Source organism: Aethalodelphis obliquidens, unplaced genomic scaffold (assembly GCF_003676395.1).
Source record: "Aethalodelphis obliquidens isolate GAN/ISIS:26980383/991018 unplaced genomic scaffold, ASM367639v1 scaffold72, whole genome shotgun sequence".
NCBI classification, from domain to species: Eukaryota; Metazoa; Chordata; class Mammalia; order Artiodactyla; family Delphinidae; genus Aethalodelphis; species Aethalodelphis obliquidens.
In genome coordinates this window covers 8,417,790-8,440,872 of record NW_020838016.1, presented here as the reverse complement: position 1 = coordinate 8,440,872, position 23,083 = coordinate 8,417,790, and the positions used below count along the sequence as shown (strand labels likewise).

General features: G+C 49.3%; 1 protein-coding gene and 1 pseudogene across 2 annotated transcripts in view; one reads left to right on the top strand and one right to left on the bottom strand.

Moving 5' to 3' along the window:
* SPSB4 (splA/ryanodine receptor domain and SOCS box containing 4) overlaps window positions 1-22,043 on the bottom strand; it is an 83,555-nt gene extending 61,512 nt beyond the window's left edge. For both annotated transcript variants that reach the window (XM_027091641.1, XM_027091642.1), the window contains exons 1-2: window positions 21,437-22,043; window positions 792-1,638 (exon numbers count right to left, since the gene is read on the bottom strand). In XM_027091641.1, coding sequence (XP_026947442.1) covers window positions 792-1,485 — 694 coding nt within the window. In that variant the 5' untranslated portion in view covers window positions 1,486-1,638; window positions 21,437-22,043. The remainder of the gene's footprint in view (window positions 1-791; window positions 1,639-21,436) is intronic.
* On the top strand, window positions 11,502-12,470 carry LOC113612070 (PDZ and LIM domain protein 1 pseudogene; annotated as a pseudogene).
* Window positions 22,044-23,083: the final 1,040 nt, after the last annotated feature.

Here is a 23,083-nt window from a genome sequence, read left to right as displayed (position 1 = left end):
ACCTGCGAGGGTGTTTTGTGTGTCCACACGGTGTCTTAAGCCACTGCCAACGTTAAAAATTGGAATAGTTCACACAAAATCTAGATTTCTAGGTCCTCTTGAAAGAAATCAGAAGATTCCACAACTTGCGGCTCTCATTCCCATGAGGCAATAATCAGCCAGATGCCCCCTTTAACAGAGAGCTCAGCAGGAAGACCTAGATTTGAGTGTTCAGCCCCTGCATACAGTAGGTGTTCAATAAATGATAGTTATCACTACTTATTATTTATCAGTAACTCGAGTGCATGGGATTCAAGTGCAGGGACTGTGTCTTCTACTAGTCACTCTCCTCCCACTGTGAACTTGAAGCCAGAAACACGGGAGACATCGTTTTGCACAACCCTTACAGCGACTGAAACGTTCGTAATTTTAGCATCAACACCCAAATCACTTATTAGGCGCCACTTCTAAGCACTGTCCTAAGCACGTCACATATATTATTATCTTATTTGACTTCTCACAACAACCCAGAGCTAGATTACTATCATTGAGCCACTTTCGCAGAAAGGGAAACTGAGGCACACGCCAAGATCACCCAGCAAGCAGAAAAGAGTCAAGGTCCAAACCCAGGAGCCTGGCCTCGGAGTCCACGTCCTCACCACGAGTTCAGGATTATCCCAAGTGCTGATGGAGGATGGGGCCTCAGGAGGATGCTTTCCCCCGTCTCCCCGCCCCCCCAGTTCTGCCTGGGACAGGCAGCCTCTGGACCCACCCCTGCCCACCCCTTCCCCCCCTCAGCAGGCTGCACTTACGGTCAAGGCCATTGATGTAGCGCATGGTGACTTCACAGTGGCCCCACACAGCACTCACCACCGGGTAAAGCTTCTTGCCCTTGAGGCCACGGAAGGCCACGCCCAGGTACTGGCCGTCCACGACGAAGCTGAGTGTGCCCTCGTCCATGTCCAGCACCACGAGCAGCGAGTCGGGCAGCGCGAAGGCCTCATCGGGCCCCAGGAAGGCGGGGTAGGCCACGCCGGGTCGGTTCTTGCCGTCGTGGTAGAGGCGGCTGCGGCCCAGGTCCCAGCCCCAGGACTCGGCGTCGCTGCCCACCAGTGCCGTGTAGCCCACCGAGTGCAGCGGGGCCCGCGCCGTGGCCACGCCCACCACAGCGTGTGTGCCCCGCTGCCGCGCCGGCCAGTAGATCTGCCAGGCGTGCAGGCCGCGGGCGTGGCCCACCTTGCCGCGGATGCCGTCCGTGCTCTGCGCCACCGGGTGCCGGTGGAAGGTGAGCCGGTCGTCATCCTTGACGAAGACGTTGAGCGAGCGGTCCTCGGGGTTCCACGCGTGGCGCAGCTGCACCGCCAGCCCCGCTGCCGGCATGTCCAGCAGCTGGTCCAGCCGCGCCGGCCGCCCCGGCTCCGCTCCCCGCAGCTCGCGCTTGGCCGGCCGCAGCGCCGGCTCTCGCACCTCCACCGACTTGAGGCTCCCCGAGAGCTTCTGGCCCATGGCTCGCTGCCGGGACGGGGCCGCTGCGGGCCACCGCTACCTCGTGGGAGCTTCCGGTCCCCGCAGCCAGGGATGGGCCACGGGGCTGGAAACCAGGCTTCCGGACCGTACACGTCCACAGCCTCTGCGGGGCTGGGGCAGGGGCCCAAGCTCCTGGAAGGAAGCAAAGGACGCGGGTTATTACAGCAGCCTCGACAGCCACTTATGCCCATGCCTTGGCTGGGCCCTGGGCGTGCATTAATAACAGTAACTAATGAATCGAATGATATCTGGCACTTATCTAGAACTTGCCATATGCCAGACACTGTTTTAAGTGATTCATATTTATTAGCTCATTTAATCCTTAAGACCTCCCTATAAGACATTCATTATCATTCCCATTTTATAGATGAGAAAAGTAAAGAGTATAGAGGAGATAAGTAATTAACCAACGTCCTACGGTTAAGAAGGGGTTGAGCCCAGATTCACACAGGCCATCTGGCTTCAGAGTCTGTGTTCGGCTCTTAGAGTAGTCACAGGCAATTTTATTTCAGAAATAAGCACTGAGCCCAGAGAAGTTTGATTTGCTCAAGATCACAGAACATAGAGAACCCCAATGCATTTGGTCCCAAGAAACAAGCCCTGTGCCAAGGTTGGGGGGGACAAAGTGCCCAAGACAGGGGGTCAAAGATGTTTAGGGTGTGGCCCATTGGTTCCCATCCCTGGCTGCCCTGGGGAGCTTAAGCAGCATTTAAAGTGCAGCCAGGCTTGAGAAGCCAGACACTGAGCAAGGAGCCACCAAGGTCACCCAGGGACGTGGACACGGACATAAGATAACCATCTGAGGATGGGGTGGGGTCTCCATGGGAAGGTGAGTTGGAGGCAGGGGGATGAGAGAGTTGATGCCCCGACTCTGGAGCCAGCGAGAAGTATATGCAAATCCCTCTCTCCATCGCTTAGCTGTGTGTCCACAGGAAGGACTCTTTGCCTCTCTAAGACTCCAGTTTCCTCATTTGTTGAATGGGGGTAAAATGCTCCCTCCAGGTGGTGTGGGAAGCTAAGAGACAATATCAAAAGTCAAGCCTGAGATTCTGCGGGCAGGTTTTCCTCTCTGGCTCTATCTTCTGGGCATCCTGCATATACACCTTCCCTTTGGATGGGCTAGCTCTTTCTTTAGGCATATAAACATAGTTAACAGCATTGACCCTGGGCAACCTCCGCTGAGACAAGATCCTGGTTTTCAGGACTTGGCCGCCATCACTAAGAGACTAGCCAGAATCCAGGGTGCTTGCGCTGTTTGGATGGGCCCCGGGTGTGGGAAGAGATGGAGAGCTGAGCCCTGCAAGCTGTCCAGAGCAGAGGTGTGTGTCCTCCCCTCCCTGGTCTGAGAGCTCCTAGGCTTTCCTTGAGATAGATGAGGAGGCAGATATTTTTCATGCCCTGCTCTGCCTGGCCATGACCTCCCACCCAAACAGTGGCACAGTCCCAGCCAAAGTGCCATGCGGCACAGGCAGCAATAATATGCCTTGCTTTTTTAACCCTCCAATTTTATTCTCGACTCCCATTTTCTTTCCTTTCTACGGTCAGACCCCAGCTTCAGCTCATGCTGACCCTATCCAGAGAGTTCTGGCTAATGTTTCAGGAAATACCAGAATACATAAAAATGTACAACACTAGACAGTTCTAAGAGAGCAGAATAGTTACTCCTTTTCATATCCAAAATCACCCAAAATAAAGGAGAAAGAGAAAGAGGAATGCAAATTTTTTCTTCAGCAAAACTAGAACACATTTGTAATCCAACCACAACTTATAAAGAGAGGCTGCCAAAAAAATGGTCAAGCGTTGCCAAAACCACTGAAGATCAAACGAGGTGTGAGAAAACACCTACAGAAGACACCTGTGGCTGCAGATCTCAGTTGAAGATGGCAGAGCCAGCCAGTAGCTGGCACTCCCTGAAGGAGAAGACCAATGATTCCTAATCAGGAACAATGGGAACAGGGTATGCGGTCTAGCCGTGGGAGCTGCCTCTGACACTGTGGGGAAAGAGGAGGGCAGGGCTAATAGAGAAAACTTTACAGGTCTGCCATCTTCACAGGAAGCAGTGTGCTGCTGAGGCAGAGCGGGAGAAGGGCCTGAACTGGGGGAAGCCCAGGGCTGCAGATCTCTGCTGACTGGGTAGAAGCTAAAAGAAATCACAAACACAGTCCTGTGAACAGAGTTACCAGGAACCAGGGAGCAATCCTGCTCTCCTAAAATACCTCCTGGCATCTCCTCTACATGCATCCCTTGCAAAATGCTGATTCAGGAAGGTCCGCCTCTTCTAACTAGGAACCAGCACATGATGTAGTCAAAGATGCTGGAAAAGAAACAGAGGAGGAACAGAACACGGAAAAATATGGTAAGCCAAGAAAACTCACCGTAAGAAAAAGCTGTCACAAAGCAGATAAAAATTGGGAGCAAATTTGTAAACTAATTTTGTGATCACTTATTTGAGAAGGGAGACAACTAGTACAGCCTAAAAAAAAAAAAAAAATACATTTTTACATAGTTACAAAGGCAACGTCCAGAAGAACTCCAGAAGAATAAAATACAGATCTTCCAAACTGTCAAAAAGAACACGAAATAAAACACCATACTGAAAGATTTTGCTTTAAGAAGCAATAGAGACCAAGAACCAAGATGGCGGAGTAGAAGGACGTGCTCTCACTCCCTCTTGCGAGAGCACCAGAATCACAACTAGCTGCTGGACAATCATCAACAGGAAGACACTGGAACTCACCAAAATAGATACCCCACATCCAAAGAAAAAGGAGAAGCCGCAATGAGATGGTAGGAGGGGTGCAACCACACTAAAATCAAATCCCATAACTGCTGGGTGGGTGACTCACAGAATGGAGAACACTTATACCACATAAGTCCACCCACTGGAGTGAAGGTTCTCAGCCTCACGTCAGGCTTCCCAACCTGGGGGTCCGGCAACGGGAGGAGGAAATCCTAGAGAATCAGACTTTGAAGGCTAGCGGGATTTGATTGCAGGACATTGATAGGACTGAGGGAATAGAGACTCCACTCTTGCAGGGCACACACAAAGAAGTGTGTGCATCAGGACCCAGAGGAAGGAGCAGTGACCCCATAGGAGACTGAACCAGACCTAACTGCTAGTGTTGGAGGGTCTCCTGCAGAGGCGGGGGGTGGCTGTGGCTCACAGTGGGGACAAGGACACTGGCAGCAGAAGTTCTGGAAGTACTCCTTGGCATGAGCCCTCCCAGAGTCTGCCATTAGCCCCACCAGAGAGCCCAGGTAGTCTCCAGTGTTGGGTTCCCTCAGGCCAAACAATCAACAGGGAGGGAACCCAGCCCCACCCATCAGCAGTCAAGCGGATTAAAGTTTTACTGAGCTCTGCCCACCAGAGGAACAGTCAGCTTTACCCACCACCAGTCCCTCCCATCAGGAGACTTGCACAAGCCTCTTAGATAGCCTCATCCACCAGAGGGCAGACAGCAGAAGCAAGAAGAACTACAGTCCTGCAGCCTGTGGAACAAAAACCACATTCACAGAAAGATAGACAAGATGAAAAGGCAGAGGGCTATGTACCAGATGAAGGAACAAGATAAAACCCCAGAAAAACAACGAAATGAAGTGGAGATAGGCAACCTTCCAGAAAAAGACTTCAGAATAATGATAGTGAAGATAATCCAGGACCTTGGAAAAAGAATGGAGGCAAAGATCAAGGAGATGCAAGAAATGTTTAACAAAGACCTAGAATAATTAAAGAACAAACAAACAGAGATGAACAATACAATAACTGAAATGAAAACTACACTAGAAGGAATCAATAGCAGAATAACTGAGGCAGAAGAACGGATAAGTGACCTGGAAGACAGAATGGTGGAATTCACTGCCATGGAACAGAATAAAGAAAAAAGAATGAAAAGAAATGAAGACAGTCTAAGAGAACTCTGGGACAACATTAAATGCAACAACATTCGCATTATATGGGCCCCAGAAGGAGAAGAGAGAAAGGACCAGAGAAAATATTTGAAGAGATTATAGTTGAAAACTTCCCTAACATGGGAAAGTAAATAGCCACCCAAGTCCAGGAAGCACAGCGAGTCCCATACAGGATAAACCCAAGGAGAAACACGCCGCAACACATAGTAATCAAATTGGCAAAAATTAAAGACAAAGAAAAATTATTGAAAGCAGCAAGGGAAAAATGACAAATAACATACAAGGGAACTCCCATAGGGTTAACAGCTGATTTCTCAAAAGAAACTCTATAAGCCAGAAGAGAGTGGCATGATATACTTAAAATGATGAAAGGGAAGAACCTACAACCAAGATTACTCTACCCAGCAAGGATCTCATTCATATTCGATGGAGAAATCAAAAGCTTCACAGACAAGCAAAAGCTAAGAGAATTCAGCACCACCAAACCAGCTCTATAAGAAATGCTAAAGGAACTTCTCTAAGTGGGAAAACAAGAAAAGAAAAGGACCTACAAAAACAAACCCAAAACAATTAAGAAAATAGTCATAGGAACATACATATCGATAATTACCTTAAACGTGAATGGACTAAATGCTCCAACCAAAAGACACAAGCTTGCTGAATGGATACAAAAACAAGACCCATATACATGCTGTCTACAAGGGACCCACTTCAAACGTAGGGACACATACAGACTGAAAGTGAGGGGATGGAAAAAGATATTCCATGCAAATGCAAATCAAAAGAAAGCTGGAGTAGCAATACTCATATCAGATAAAATAGACTTTAAAATAAAGAATGTTACAAGAGACAAGGAAGGACACTACATAATGATCAAGGCATCAAACCAAGAAGAAGATATAACAATTATAAATATATATGCACCCAACATAGGAGCACCTCAATACATAAGGCAACTGCTAACAGCTCTGAAAGAGGAAATCGACAGTAGCACTATACTAGTGGGGGACTTTAACAGCTCACTTACACCAATGGACAGATCATCCAAAATGAAAATAAATAAGGAAACAGAAGCTTTAAATGACACAATAGACCAGATAGATTTAATTGATATTTATAGGACATTCCATCCAAAAACAGCTTACACTTTCTTCTCAAGTGCAAATGGAACATTCTCCAGGATACATCACATCTTAGGTCACAAATAAAGCCTCAGTAAATTTGAGAAAATTGAAATCATATCAAGCATCTTTTCTGACCACAAGGCTATGAGATTAAAAATAAATTACAGGGAAAAAAACGTAAAAAACACAAAAACATGGAGGCGAAACAATACGTTACTAAATAACCAAGAGGTCACTGAAGAAATCAAAGAGGAAATCAAGAAATACCTAGAGACAAATGGCAATGAAAACACGATGATCCAAACCTATGGGATGCAGCAAAAGCAGTTCTAAGAGGTAAGTTTATAGCTATACAAGCCTACCTCAAGAAACAAGAAAAATCTCAAATAAACAATCTAACCTTACACCTAAAGGAACTAGAGAAAGAAGAACAAACAAAACCCAAAGTTAGCAGAAGGAAAGAAATCATAAAGATCAGAGCAGAAATAAATGAAATAGAAACAAGGAAAACAATAGCATAGGTCAATAAAACTAAAAGCTGGTTCTTTGAGAAGATAAACAAAATTGACAAATCATTAGCCAGACTCATCAAGAAAAAGAGGGAAAGGACTCAAATCAATAAAATTAGAAATGAAACAGGAGAAGTTACAACAGACACCGCAGAAATACAAAGCATCCTAAGAGACTACTACAAGCAACTCTATGCCAATAAAATGGACAACCTGGAAGAAATGGACAAATTCTTAGAAAGGTATAACCTTCCAAGACTGAACCAGGAAGAAAGAGAAAATATGAACAGACCAATCACAAGTAATGAAATTGAAACTGTGATCAAAAATCTTCCAACAAACAAAATTCCAGGACCAGATGGCTTCACAGGTGAATTCTATCAAACATTTAGAGAAGATCTAAAACCCATCCTTTGCAAATGCTTCCAAAAAATTGCAGAGGAAGGAACACTCCCAAACTCATTCTATGAGGCCACCATCACCCTGATACCAAAACCAGACAAAGATACTACAAAAAAAGAAAATTACAGACCAATATCACTGATGAATATAGATGCAAAAATCCTTAACAAAATACTAGCAAACAGAATCCAACAACACTTTAAAAGGCTCATACACCATGATCAAGTGGGATTTATCTCAGGGATGCAAGGATTCTTCAATATATGCAAATCAATCAATGTGATGCACCATATTAACAAACTGAAGAAGAAAAACCAAATGATCATCTCAATAGATGCAGAAAAAGCTTTTGACAAAATTCAACACCCATTTATGATAAAAACTCTCCAGAAAGTGGGCATAGAGGAACCTACCTCAACATAATAAAGGCCATATACAACAAACCCACAGCAAACATCATTCTCAATGGTGAAAAACTGAAAGCATTTCCTCTAAGATCAGGAACAAGACAAAGATGTCCACTCTCACCACTATTATTCAACATAGTTTTGGAAGTTTTAGCCACGGCAATCAGAGAAGCAAAAGAAATAAAAGGAATACAAATTGGAAAAGAAGAAGTAAAACTGTCACTGTTTGCAGATGACAAGATACTATACATAGAGAATCCTAAAAATGCCACCAAAAAACTACTAGAGCTAATCAATGAATTTGGTAAAGTAGCAGGATACAAAATTAATGCACAGAAATCTCTTGCATTCCTATACACTAATGATGAAAAATCTTAAAGAGAAATTAAGGAAACACTCCCATTTACCATTGCAACAAAAAGAATAAAATACCTAGGAATAAACCTACCTAGGGAGACAAAAGACCTGTATGCAGAAAACTATAAGACACCGATGAAAGAAATTAAAGATGGTACCAACAGATGGAGAGATACACCAGGTTCTTGGATTGGAAAAATCAATATTGTGAAAATGACTATACTACCCAAAGCAATCTACAGATTCAGTGCAATCCTTATCAAATTACCAATGGCATTTTTTACGGAACTAGAACAACCATCTTAAAATTTGTATGAAGACACAAAAGACCCTGAATAGCCAAAGCAGTCTTGAGGGAAAAAAATGGAGCTGGAGGAATCAGACTCCCTGACTTCAGACTATACTACAAAGCTACAGTAATCAAGACAATATGGTACTGGCACAAAAACAGAAACATAGCTCAATGGAACAAGATAGAAAGCCCAGAGATAAACCCACATACCTATGGTCAATTAATCTATGACAAAGGAGGCAAGGATATACAATGGAGAAAAGACAGTCTCTTCAATAAGTGGTGCTGGGAAAACTGGACAGCTACATGTAGAAGAATGAAATTAGAACACTCCCTAACACCATACACAAAAATAAACTCAAAATGGATTCAAGACCTAAATTTAAGACCAGACACTATAAAACTCTTAGATGAAAACATAGGAAGAACACTCTTTGACATAAATCACAGCAAGATCTTTTTTGATCCACCTCCTAGAGTAATGGAAATAAAAACAAAAATAAACAAATGGGACCTAATGAAACTTAAAAGCTTTTGAACAGCAAAGGAGACCATAAACAAGACGAAAAGACAACCCTCAGAGTCAGAGAAAATATTTGCAAATGAGTCAACGGACAAAGGATTAAACTCCAAAATATATAAACAGCTCATGCAGCTCAATATTAAAGAAACAAACCACCCAATCCAAAAATGGGCAGAAGACCTAAATAGACATTTCTCCAAAGAAGACATACAGATGGCCAAGAAGCACATGAAAAGCTGCTCAACCTCACTAATTATTAGAGAAATGTAAATCAAAACTACAATGAGGTATCACCTCACACCAGCTAGAATGGGCATCATCAGAAAATCTACAAACAACAAATGCTGGAGAGGGTGTGGAGAAAAGGGAACCCTCTTGCACTGTTGGTGGGAATGTAAACTGATACAGCCACTATGGAGAACAGTATGGAGGTTCCTTAAAAAACTACAAATAGAACTACCATAGGACCCAGCAATCCCACTACTGCGCATATACCCAGAGAAAACCATAATTCAAAAAGACACATGAGAAAAAAAAAGACACATGAGGGGCTTCCCTGGTGGTGCAGTGGTTGAGAGTCCATCTGCCTATGCAGGGGACACAGGTTCGTGCCCTGGACCGGGAAGATCCCACATGCCGCAGAGTGCTGGGCCCGTGAACCATGGCTGCTGAGCCTGCGCGTCCGGAGCCTGTGCTCCGCAACAGGAGAGACCACAACAGTGAGAGGCCCACGTACCACAAAAAAAAAAAAAAAAGACACATGCACACCAATGTTCATTGCAGCACTATTTACAATAGCCAGGTCATGGAAGCAACCTAAATGCCCATCGACAGACAAATGGATAAAGAAGTTGTGGTACATATATACAATGGAATATTACTCAGCCATAAAAAGGAACGAAATTGGGTCATTTGTTGAGACGTGGATGGATCTAGAGACTGTCATACAGAGTGAAGTAAGTCAGAAAGAGAAAAACAAATATCATATATTAATGCATGTATGTGGAACCTAGAAAAATGATACAGGTGAACTGGTTTGCAGGGCAGAAATAGAGACACAGATGTAGAGAACAAACGTATGGACACCAAGGGGGGAAAGTGGCGGGGGGATGGGGGGAGTGTGATGAATTGGGAGATTGGGATTGTCATGTATACACTAATGTGTATAAAATTGATGACTAATAAGAACCTGCTGTATAAAAAAATAGATAAAATAAAATTTAAAAATTAATAAAAAAAGAAGCAATAGGAACAAAAACACAGAGACATAAAATATGATAGTAAAATTATGACCAAAATACTAGCTATGGGGCTTCCCTGGTGGCGCAGTGGTTGGGAGTCTGCCTGCCGATGCAGGGGACACGGGTTCGTGCCCCGGTCCGGGAGGATCCCACATGCCGCGGAGAGGCTGGGCCCATGAGCCATGGCCGCTGAGCCTGCGCGTCCGGAGCATGTGCTCCGCAACGGGAGAAGCCACAACAGTGAGAGGCCCGCGTATCGCAAAAAAAAAAAAAAAAAAAAAAAATACCAGCTATGTTAATGATTGGCCATAGTGAACTACTAAAAAGAAAAGATTGTAAGGTTGGGGAACAAGACAAAACTCCCACCGTATGGCATATTTAAGAGATATTCCCAAAGCAAAGTAATTGAACAATGTTGCAAAATAGGAAAGGTAAATATATATCAAGTAAGGGCTACGTCAAACTAAGCAGGTACAGTAACCTTAATATGAGGCAAGTAAGGTTGAATTCAGGGCAAACGATATTAAGTGAGAGAAAGAACACTTTATAACAATAAAGAATATAATCCACAATTGAAGATTGAACACACCAAATAACAGTACCAAAATTCAAAGCAAAAGCTACAGGAAATACAAGAAAGATCAGACAGATACACAGTAGAGGCAGATGATTTTAATTCACCTCTTTCAGCTCATGACAGATCAATAGACCAAATTAAGTAAAGACATAGAAAAACCAAAATTGCATAAGTAATGACATTTAATTGATGTATACGTATTTCTAAAAATTGCCCATATATTAGGCCACAAATAAAACCTCACCAAAAAAGCAGACATAATACAGAACCTGGTAACACAGAAGAAAAAGTAGAAATTAATCACAAGGTTATGCATCACAAAATCCTACCACCTGGACGTTTTTGAAAACTCTCTTTTAAACAACTCGGATCAAAAAAGAGACCTATATAGAAATTGTACAGTATCTAGAAAACAAGAATATAAAAAACATTCCATATATTGGAACCTGTGGGATCCCATTCAGGTAGAGCCCAGAGGAAGTCATGGCTGGTGTACTTACATCAGTAAATGAAAAAGAGTGAAAATATACAAATTAAGCATAATAAAATAGAAAAATGAAAGATCTAATCAGAACAGCTGTCGGGGAGCCCAACGCGCCAATCCGCGTCCTGCCCCATCTGTCCCCTGGAGTCGCCGCCCGCCGTCACCGTGCCATGACCACCCAGCAACTAGTCCTCCATGGCCCGGGACCGTGGGGCTTCTGCCTTGTGGTGGGCAAGGACTTCGAGCAGCCTCTCACCATCTCCCGGGTCACTCCCGGAAGCAAGGCTGCTATAGCTAATTTATTATGTGCTGGAGATGTAATCACAGCCATCGACGCACTTGGAAGCTCAGGAGAAAATCAAGGGCTGCACAGACAACTTTACTCTCACAGTAACCAGATCTGAACAGAAAATCTGGTCGCTTCTGGTGACAGAGGAAGGGAAACATTATCCATACAAGATGAATTTAGCCTCTGAACCGCAAGAGGTCCTACACATAGGAAGCACCCACAACCAGAGCGCCCTGCCCCTTACCGCCTCACCTGCCTCCACTTCTGCTCCAGGGTCATCACAAACCAGTACAACAACCCAGCTGGCCTCTACTCCTCTGAAAACATCTCCAACTTCAACAGTGCCTTGGAGTCAAAGACGGCAGCCAGTGGGCAGGAGACGAATGGCAGAGCATTAGACCATGCTCAGCTTCCAAGCGGACTCGTCATTGATAAAGAATCTGAAGTTTACAAGATGCCGCAGGAGAACCGAGAGTTAAATGAGCCTCCAAAACAGTCCGCTTCACTCCTGGTTTTGCAGGAAATCCTGGAGTCTGAGGAGAAAGGGGATCCCCACCATCCCTCAGGATTCAGAAGAGTTAAGGCTCCAGTCACCGAAGTGGCTGCATAGATTGGAAATGCCCAGAAGCTGCCCATGTGTGACAAATGTGGCACCAGCACTGTCAGCATGTCTGTGAAGCGGCGGGACCGTCACCCCCACCCTGAGTGTTATGTGTGCACCGACTGTGGCAACAACCTGAAACAGAAGGGCCATTTCTTTGTGGAGGATCAGATCTACTGTGAAAAGCACACCCGGGAGTGGGTCACTCCACCCGAGGGCTATGATGTGATCACTGTGTTCCCTAAGTGAGCAGGCAGCTCTGCACCCAACACTGTTCTCCAGCGAGCCCCTGCTGCATCTTGTCCTCTGAAAGCTCTGGCCCCTCTTTTCTTGAAAGTTCTCGCTTACTTTGGTTTTATCCCTGCTCGTTAGCTAACTGACTCACGCTGGCTGCGTGATGCCCGCTTTTATAATGAACGGAAGATGGTTTTGTTCAGGGTCCCGTTACCAGCATCACTGTGTCTTCTCTTCTCCTCCATTCATCTCTGCTGCAAATGGACATCAGCCAAATTTGAACCAAACTGAATTTAATATGTCTGACAATGATTTTTTTACTCAATAAATTAATAGACTTCAAAACAAAAAAAAAAGGTCTAATCAAAAAACAGAACAGGGCCTCTCACGGTGCCGACTGTAGGCAGCTCTGTGGCCCACACGGGACATTTCTTAGGGAAATTGCTTTATCCCTGTGCACACCATGCCAACTTTGGAGCTGTTGAAAGACACCTTTACCATATTTGAAAGCAGCGGCCAAGCAGCAGCCCCCGAGGAGACCATGCTGGGTCATGGAGGGCACGGTGCTTTCCTTGCTGGCCTCGAGGCCTCTGCCCCATCAGTGGCAGGCGGGGGCCTCAGAAGCTGCCCACCCTGGCGATGGTGGAGTGGACACACAGCAGCCCTTTGCTACTCCCCCCAAGACAGGACCCAGAGTGAAGTGCTCATGTCCGTTAATGGCCATCCACTAAGGAAAATTAGTGACAGCACAATATAATGAAGGGCAGGGTTTGAATCCCTTCCTGTCCATTGGGCCCTGGCAAGGGCTTACCCTCTCTGAGACTCATCTGAAAAGTGCTCTATGTGCTAAGCTTGCCTGTCTTTGCAAGGATCAGGGGAGACATCTGTAAAGTCTGAAATGGCACAGGGCACCTGGGAGGCACCCAGTAAATGTTAAGTGCTCCTTTAAACTGTGTATGTCCTGCGACATTGCCATTTCACCACCTGAATGCATCCTAAAGAAACACCAGGGCGTGCACTAGGATTCAGCTACAGAAGCAAAGGGCAGGGTGGTTCATAGAACCAAAATGTGGAGATTAATGTAAATGCTCACAATAGGGGGCTATAACTTTTTCATGGGGTCCCCAGCTACCAGCCAGATCTACTCTGCCCGTACCTCCCCTGCACCCAGCTGGGATGTTGCCTCTGCAGTCCTCGCCCCAGAGAAGGTCCAGCTCCTACGCTCTCCTGCAGCTGTGACTGAACTAACAAATCAATAAAAGACGGGCTAAGTAACTCGGTTTTATTCCCCATGGAACCTGCCAAAGGCAGTGGTCAGGATCAGAAGCCAGAGCTGGGAGACAGGAAGTTACTAATGCAGATTCCCAACTCCTAAACTGCGGTCACAGGTCTATCTTCATGTCTTTGTCCAGGCAGTTGGGACCCCCAGTCCTTCCTTCCTCACCTCCCCAATCCAGCCTGAGAGCCCCACCTCCTCCAGGAAGCCTGCCCTGATCCCCCCAGGGCCTCTAGGTGCCTGCCCCACACTTCTGTCACCCCTGAGCCAGCCACTACTTTCTGGTCCACTGATCTGCATTTTTCTACCTTGAGGGGCATTCCTCTGGGGACAGGAAGCTCTCCCCTGGGCTTCTTCACCAACTCCCATCCAACCCCACCTAGCACATACACAAACAAGCACCGTGCTTTGGAAGACAGGGAAGAATACATGTATGGGTGTGAAGAGGAGATTCTGGGCTTCAGCAAGTTCTCACGTTCTGCTCTCTCTAGAGGATTCAGCAGGGAAAGGGCCGGGGCTGGAGTCAGGAGATGAGAGCACGGGGCCTCGTTCTCCATTAACACAGTCACTGCCTCTGAGCCGCTGACACTGGGCTGTATCCAGTCTGCCCCTTGTTATACACTGCTGTGCAGCCTTCCTGCTCCCAGCCTCATTTATTCTTTCAACAAACACTTGGTGGATGGCTGTCATGTGCCAGGCTCTGTGAGGCTGAGAGCTAGGGACACGCAGCAGTGGCCAAGTCAGGCTCAGCCCCTGCCCTCTCTCTCCAGACAGAGGAAGCGGGTACTGGTCACCTTTCTCCTCTTGTCTCCACCATAGCTCGTGGCGCTGGGCCAGGCACAGAGGAGATACCACAGAGTCTAAGTTCCTGGTAGGAATAACACTGTCTCTCAACCCAGCAAGCAGACAGCATACTGAACGATGCCTCCATCACATTTCCTCAAACCAAACTTAATTTCTTAGGCCATGCTTGGATGGGGATGCTTAATGACATTATCCGGAAGGATCCGCCCCAGGGCTTCAGTGATGGCTGCGCGAGAAAACAAAAACTCAGATTGCCAATTGCCCTTCCCAGGACCCTGGCGGGTATTGCAACCTGACAGGGGAAATGAGGAGACGCGAAGCGTGGGTGTCGCACTCCTTAAGGAGCCTCAACGGTTTGCAAGGTGTGGCGCTCAGTCTTCAGAGGCCCAGGACCCCAAATCCCATTCTCGAAGTCTTGTCTGCTGGACTCAGCCAGGCATGGGGTCTGCCGGGAGACAGGACTGCCGCAGGACTGATAACGACTGGGTTAAATGCCCTCCCCTCAATGCGGCCTATGGCTTTGGACTTGCTGGGGTAGGGGTTGGGGGCAGATTTCATGCCTTCATTTAACCAGCAGTAACGATGCCTCCCTGGGGATCTGAGGCTACAGGAAAGTGTAAGACCCTATCACTTCCCTCCTGAGAGAGCTCACGCCAAAGGGGTCAGACCCAGTGACAGGTCTGAATAATGACAAGGACTGTAAAAAGCAGTGCACTTTGATACCACTTGAATTCCTATAACAGACTGCATATTGGTTTCAAATATATACGACACCACTTGTAAAAATGCAAAGCTGATCTAATTCACGCTCCCTGCTTAAAATCCTCCACAGGCTCTCCACAGCTTTCAGGATAAAGTACAAACTCCTAACCCTAACCCTCCCCAAATGCTCCCTGATGCTTCCCTGACCCACCTCCCTCTGTGAAGCCCTTCATGTCGTCCCCACTAACCTGCGTGTCCTGACCCTCTGCTGCCTTCACCCCTTCCCCCTCCCTTGCACGCCCCTCCACATACACGCACCTGGGCAATTCATGCTACTCGGGTATCAGTGCCCCTGGGGAGCTCCCCATCCCGTGCCCTCAGAGCCCCTGCACCTGTCTCCATCACAGACTTATCACGAGGGGCCCTAACGTCTTCTCAGCTGCCTCCCTCCCACCAGACGGGAGACAATGCAAGAGCAGGGGCTGGGTCTCCTCACCGGAGTCCCCAGGACTCTGCAGGGCTCTGGCTCAGAGAAAATGGTGGATGCACAACCACGAGCAAAGAAATAAAAGCAACCCGCCACTTTAGAAAGAACCTCCACCGAGGCATGACTGGGAGAGCGGAGCTCCCCGGGCTCCGGCAAGCCGTTTACATTTTCAGCCCTCAATTTTCACCTCTCAATTTTCACCTCTGTGCAATGGTGCCAACGGTACCCACTTGGACCTGGTTAGGCTGGGATGTTTCTAAGATTTTCTTAGTACAAATATTAAGTAGAGAGGCTATTCTATTAAAAGATGCTGATTCAGAATGAACCTCCCAAGGGTGAATGAGCTAAAGAACCTCCAAGCTTTCATTCACAGGCGTCCAGTAACTTTTCTCTCTGTACACGTGCATGGAGCTCATGCGACACTGGGCTGGGCAGGCCCTTTCTTCCCAGGAGAGCCATCTGTGCAGCTCCAGGTGGAACCATCTCACACCCATCTTCCTGGACTGTGAATCAATGAGGTTTCCCCGTGCCTCTCCTTCTTGTGGGGTTTCCATGGGCATCTTCCCACGGGTGACCGAGCCAGGAGCCCCCAGGGCGGAAGCTCAGGCTGTCAGCCAGCAGGGAACGCAGGGGATGGGATGAAGGAGGTTTGCCGGGCGGTGACCAAGCCAGCGTGCCCTGCCAGGTCATTTGAAAGAGAGAAACCTCCAAGGCAGGAAGGCCAGATGCCCTATTTCCACGTGCATTCCTGGCGGGTCTGGTCATCGCTCCAGCTGCCCCTGTGCCCTAAGCACACGTGGGTAAAGTTCTGCAGGACAGCTGGCCTCTGTGAGACCCAGCATGGCTCAGGCTGGAGCAGAGCTAGGAGAAAGGGGACAGGGTGGGTGCTGCATAACGGGACGCTCTTGGATCAACTTCTATGACGAAAACACAATGATCTTCATGTCTGGCCCATCATTTATCTCATGAGCCGAACATTGCCCACTTAGCATAACTGGTTGTCTGAAAACTCGGGATGCCTGAATGAAAAGGGAAACTCAGGCTTGGTCTAGGAGATCATAGTAGGAAGCTGCTGGGATTTCTGAAGGTCCCTCTGTTAAGCTTCAGCTGTCTCTGGGAGCACTTTTGAGATACGGGGGTGGGGGGGCATTGTTGGAGACGAAGAGGGGATGGAGAGGAAGTGGGGAGACAGGGAGACCCTGAGAGAGAGAAGAGAGGGAGGGAGCCCCAGGGAGCAGAGAGCCACTCTGGCCCCGGGAATCTGTGTGACATGTGCATCTCACAGAATGTGGCTGACAGGTGAGAGGTCTCTGTGGACTCAGCCCCACGAGTTTCTGGAGAAGTCAGAGCTCCAGGCTCACTCATAAGTGACTTTTCACAGCACTGGAAGCCAGGTGGGGTACTTGGGAACTGCTCTGGGCCTCTCCCTCTGCACACACCAGCACATGGAGGTGTAGAGCTCGGGGCAGTCTCCTGCCACCTCTCGGCCCTGAGGTCCACCTGGCTGGCCTCGTAAATGGGGCACACCCACTGCCGCATCTTCAGCGTCTGCTGCGCCCTCTCCGCATGCATCTTCTCTTACGACTGGCAGTTCCAGCCCTCTGTGGATCCTCCCAAACTGAGTCTCCAGCCCCGCTTTCTCTCCTCAGCACCAGACCCACCTACCCCAAGGCCTCTGGCCACACCAGACTAGGGGCTCCTTCAAACGACCTTGTAAAGCCAGCTGGTCTCTTTCCCCTAGGACACGCCCACCCACTCTAGATATCAGACCTGGGGTTTCGGGGGCCACTGGCACCTCAGAATCTACATGCCCAGGACTGAAAGCAGCCTCTTCCCTCTCCGGCAAACCAGGTTCTTCTCTCGTCCCCATTTCTGCCGTGGATCCCCCTGTCTCCCGGTCTCCCTCAATGCCTTCAGCTCTCCCTCAATTCAGATCTTGCCTGGATTACTAAATGGTCTCCCAGTGGGGCTCCCGGACTCCAGTCTGTGGCTCCCAAGCCACCCTCCATGCTGCCACAGGGTAAATCTGACCAAGGCACACACACACCTTTTGTTCAACTCTCCAGGTGGCTTCTCCAGGGAGAAGCCGCACCCCTTAGCTTGGCATGTAAGAGTCCTTAAGATCTGTTCTTGCTTACTTCTCCCACGCCTAGTGTCCCAGCACGGCCCCCATCAGACCAGTCATAGCAGACTCCTGAGAGACCACATCCTGCCCATACCTTGGCCTCTGGGGGCCTTCCCACCTTCCCTTGCCTAGCTGACAGTCATTCATTCTCCTCCCACCCGCAAGCGGGACCGGGCACCCTCTGTGGTGCCCCTCCCTCTCCCTTCGGCCTCGTCCTGCATCCACAGCTGTCTTCTGCACCCCGTGCTGCATTTCTTCTGGGTGCGAGGCCGGCACCCAGCCAGCCTCTATCTCCTACCAGCACCATACGGGCATCTGCTACCTCGGTCTGCATTAGAAAGCACTTCGCAGACTGAAGAAGAAACTTCTACTCCACACCTCTTGTATAGTCTGCATTTTTAACAACAAACATTTTTCTTTCGTAACTTTTCTTTCATTTTTCTTTCATAGCATTTTAAATGGGGGTTAACTCAATATGTGTAGCAAAAAATCACATGCAATCAACACCGCCCTGGAAAGTTCTTCTGAAGAAGGTTCATGATACCCAATTTGGGAACCTACCATCCTCTTTCCCAAGGGGTTCAGCACAGACAACTGTTTTTCCTCCAGCTTTAGAACCGATACAGCCAGTGAGACTTATTTAGGGACCACGTTTTATTTAAAATATTTTATTTAAAATGGGGACTTCCCTGATGGTCCAGTGGTTAAGACTCTGCACTTCCACTGCAGGGGGCATGGGTTCGTTCCCTGGTCGGGGAACTAAGATCCCACATGCCGCGCGGCATGGCCAAAAAATAATAATAATAACAAAATAAAATGTGTTGCTGTTTTATTTAATTTTTTTGTTGTTGATCTTTCTTGCCAAGTATGTTTGGTTATGTTCACATACGTTAAGTGCATGTATTTATGTACTTATTTTTTTTAACTGACTCAGGCAGAGACTTCTGGTAGCTTTGCTCCAGGTACCTTCACACCCCCTGATTTTCTGCACCGAGTGGCCTGTTCTACCTGCCGGGCTGCCTGAGACCCTTCATTCCTGTACCAATAGAGGAGGGGCCTTTCAAGAACCTGGCAATGTTACAACAGGTCAGGCAACTCGGGGAGAATCAGTTAGCCCCCATATGGTGAATGGCACTAGGTCTTTTCCCAGAGGGATGGGGAACGCTGCACTGGCCCAGGTCTTGGCCACTTTCTGGGGTAGAAGCGAAGCCTCCCAAGGACAGGCCTGTCTAAACGAGGAGAAGGAGCCAGTCTTAAAAAAGCCAAGGGAAAAAGTCCTTGGAGTGTTGGAGCAAAACCAAAAAGGCCGGGGGGTGGAGGGTAATGAGAGAGGCAAACAGTGAGAAAGGGGTGAAGGGAGCAGTAACCAGACCCGGAGGGCCCTGGGGGCACCTACATTTTACACCCTGGCAACCTCGAGGACGTTCTAAGACTGGGAGAGATTTGATCTATTTTATACTTTTAAAAGATGTTTCTAATAAATTATTATTATTTGCTAATCTGATATGTGAACAATTGTATCTTATTGTAGTTTTAACTTACATTTTTCTTACTGAGTGAGGTAGGGCAGCTTGTCTTATGTTTGCTATTTCAATTTTATTTTGTGCGTGTGAACTGTTAATGGTCTTTGTCTGTTTTTGCCCTTTTTCTTCTTGACTTGAGAACATTTTTACACATTAAAGAGATGAGCCCTTTGTGACAGGAGTGACGATTCTCTCCCCAGTTTGTCATATGTCTTTTGTCATGTGTCTTTTACCTGTTTCTGGTGATGTCCCTGTAGATTTTCTTTTTATATAATTCAGTTTATCAGTCTCTGAAATAAAATAGAAATACAGACTGGAGAGATATTTGAGTGGAATGGCCAGCAAGTTGAATTTTGTTTGCTGTTTGTCAAAAGTGGCTTAAATTCCTTTTATTAGTACTTTTAAAGGAAGTTTAAAAAATGGAATCAATCAGAGGGTACGTATCTCAAGAGGATTCTGCCCTTGTGTCAAGCATGTTCATATCATGCTACTGACACAGTCTTTCTACAAACTCCATTAATCAGTAGCACTTTTTGAAAAATGAAGGTGTGGGAGATGAGGGATTCCCCCATCAGCCTCAGTGACAGAGGCTTCAGGAGTTTGTTGGAGGATAGAGCCACCAAGGTGGGAAAACAGAGGGAGAGACAGGAGAGGGGAGAGACGTAGTGCGCTGATGCTTCTTCCCTCGGTGCGATGACCTCCTGGAAGGGGGGACGGGCAGTTCCTGGATTCTCCTTTTAATAGCGTTTCTCTGAGGCTCAGGCACGCCGTCCTGATTTATGCTCATCGATTGCAGGGGGACAGAAGGTGCATGGAGGAGGGAGGCTCAGATTCCTAGAGAGGAGAGAACTCCTACCTTCACTCCCCAAACTCCCCCAGGAGGAGGATGGGGCAGACGAGGAAACTGAGCTGGGAGAGATGAGAGTACTTGCCCAAGGTCACACCGCTGGTGTGGAGGCGGAATTCGAACTCAAGCCTTACTCCAGAGCCCAGAGCTCCCCACCTCCTAGCGCTGGCGGCCCAGAAGTGCCCTCCTCTCCTTTCCAGTCCGCAACAGCCCACGCTCCGCCATCCGCCATCCGGGAGGCAGGAGCAGCCACTCCCCCTCGCTTCTCCCGCCAGGGAGAGGTCCTGGGCTCGCGTCCCCTCCTGGCTCCGAGCCCGTGGCGCGTCTTGCGCTACCCGGGCGGACACATTCACCGCGCTCCAAGCTATGGCCTCCTCCCTCCTTCCCAGACCCCACCTCCACCCCCTGCCCGTGACTCACGAAGCACGCGACCCCCTCCCTTCCTAAGCATCGCCAAGTTTGTCTCCAAGCAAGGCCAGGAACTGGCCCCAAGCAGCGCCTGGACTGGGCGACAAGCCTCACTATCCAGCGTCAAGAGTAAACGATAACAGCCACCAGTTCACGAGCGCCCACTGCGTGCCGGGCGCTTGATTTCCACCGCTCTGAACACGCCCCACCAACAACCCAGATGAACAGACCCCTGGAAATTACTGTCCCCAATACATACACGAGAGAGCTGTTGCAGCTCTGGAAAGTTGGATAACACGCTTGGGCTCACACAGCTAATAATAATGCTGGCTAACATTTGATCGAGTATCTCCTATGTGCCAGGCACAGGTCCACGTACATTACGAGGACCACCCCATAGATCCTACCAATAGCCCTATTAAAAGGGCACCATTATCATCCCCATCCTATGGATGAGGAAATCGAGGTTTGGCGCCTTGCCCAAGGTCACCCAGCCAGTGAATGACAGATCATGGACCCAACCCAGGCAGGGTGACTGGGGGGAAGGGGGTAGTTTTTTGTGGTGTCTCCATTACGCAGAAAAGCAGCGGGCTTCGAACCTATGGCACCAGGGGCCGGCCCTCAACGCCCCATGGCTGCGCGCAAACCAACCAGGTCGGACTGCCACCGCCCGCAGAGAGGAATTCCCGAGGACCTGGACGGGACCCACGCCAGGAGCGTCGGCTGTGGCGAGTGCCGGCCCGCACGAGGTCCGCGCGGCCAGATTTCGGCTCCCGCGTGCCCCTCAGCAGAAGATGGAGAATACTCACCATAAAAGAGAGGGCAAGCGCCTGCCCTGGAGGAATCGCCAGCGCTGGCAGGTCCTGGACTGCCGGGAGAGGCGGCTGCCGCCGCTGCCGCCCACTCAGGGGCGCCCGAGCGACCCCGAAGATGCCGGCTGGCTCCCCGGGGCCAGGGGCGCGTCCTCACGGCCCGTGCCCAGGAGCAGCGCCCCCTCTGCCCAGCAGGGTGGCCTGGAGTTGGAGCGTTCTTGGGAAGTTGGCGCTCCGGCGCGGCGGGAGGGCGCAGGAGGCCGGGTAGGAGTGGGGAAGCGCCTTTCTGCGCGGATCCCGGGGGCGCGCCAAGGCCCGCGCTCCAGCGGTTCCTAAGCTCCGCGCCAGACCCGGAGGGCGGCGAGTCCCGAGCTCGGGGCGCACGGGCCGCGCCTCGGCCTCCGGCCCCTGGCGCGCCCAGCGACTTCCCCCGCGCCCTGGGCGCACGCACTGGTGGTTGGAGCTGGGGCCCGGGCCCGGGCTACGGTGCACTCATCGCCCTCCCCAGAGGCTGGGCGCCTTTGTGCGCGGGGCGCGTCGGCCGCCGCGGCCAGCTCTGGATGCTGCAGCCGCCGCCGCCGCCTCCCCCTCTTCCTCCGCCGCCGCCCGCTCCCCGCCTTCCCGGCCGGCCCGGAGGCTGCAGCTGAAAGCCGATCCGGCTGAGCTCATCCCTGAAGGCCACTAATCCAATAGCCGCGGAAGGCGCGGCCGCCGGGAACGCCCCTTCCCCCACCATCCCGCGCCCCGGCCCGTCCCAGCTCGGGCCGCTGCCGGCGCCGCCACCTTCCCGAGGCCACCAGCTGGCGGGAGAGGGAAGTGGAGCCCGCGCCCGCGTCCCCGTGCCGAGTCGGCGCGGTCGCCATTCACCAGCCCGCTAGCCCGCGCACTCCCTCACTCACGCACTCATTCATGAGCGCCCCTCCCTATTCATTCAAGAGCTCCGGGAGCGCCGGGGTGGGTACCCCTGAGCTGGAAGGGACACACACAGTCACTCGGCAGCTTTGCTGTCTTTACCTAATGCATGTGGGAAATAGCAGCCGGGGAAAGGGCATGGTTTAACAACCTCTTCCTCAGACACGTGTCTACACTTAATTTTTTCAACTCATCTTCTAAAGTCCAATTTCATACCGCACCTGCTTCACGGAGCCTTCCCCGCCCACCCAAAGCGCAAGTAGGTGGGTCTCTCTACTCTGCCTGCTACCAGCGCTGAAGGTGGGCAGCCTCTTTGCCAGCAGGCGCAGAGAGATAAGGAAGAGGGCGTGGCCAGAGCGGAGGCCGAGCGAGTGCTTGTAGCATCAGTGCTTCCTTGGGGATATTGAAAGTTACTGGTCCGGGTGCCTTCGTCTCTGCTCCCAGAGTTGACCTCAGTTCATTCCACAGTCATTTGGTCTGACCCCAGCCCTCTCTGTGCCAGGTATCAAAGAGCCTCGATGCAGAGCGCCCATTCATCTGGGACACAGGCAAGCAAAGACAATCCAACCTAGTGCGAGAAATGTTTTGATGGCGGCTCTGGGGCTCCTTTCCCAGACTGGGAAGGGCAGTCTGGAATTAGCTCCTGGAGGCAGAGGGATGGGATGGTCACCTGGCTAGGTTCCTATCACAGCACAGAGCCTATGGTATGACTGGAATGTAAACAATAAGGTA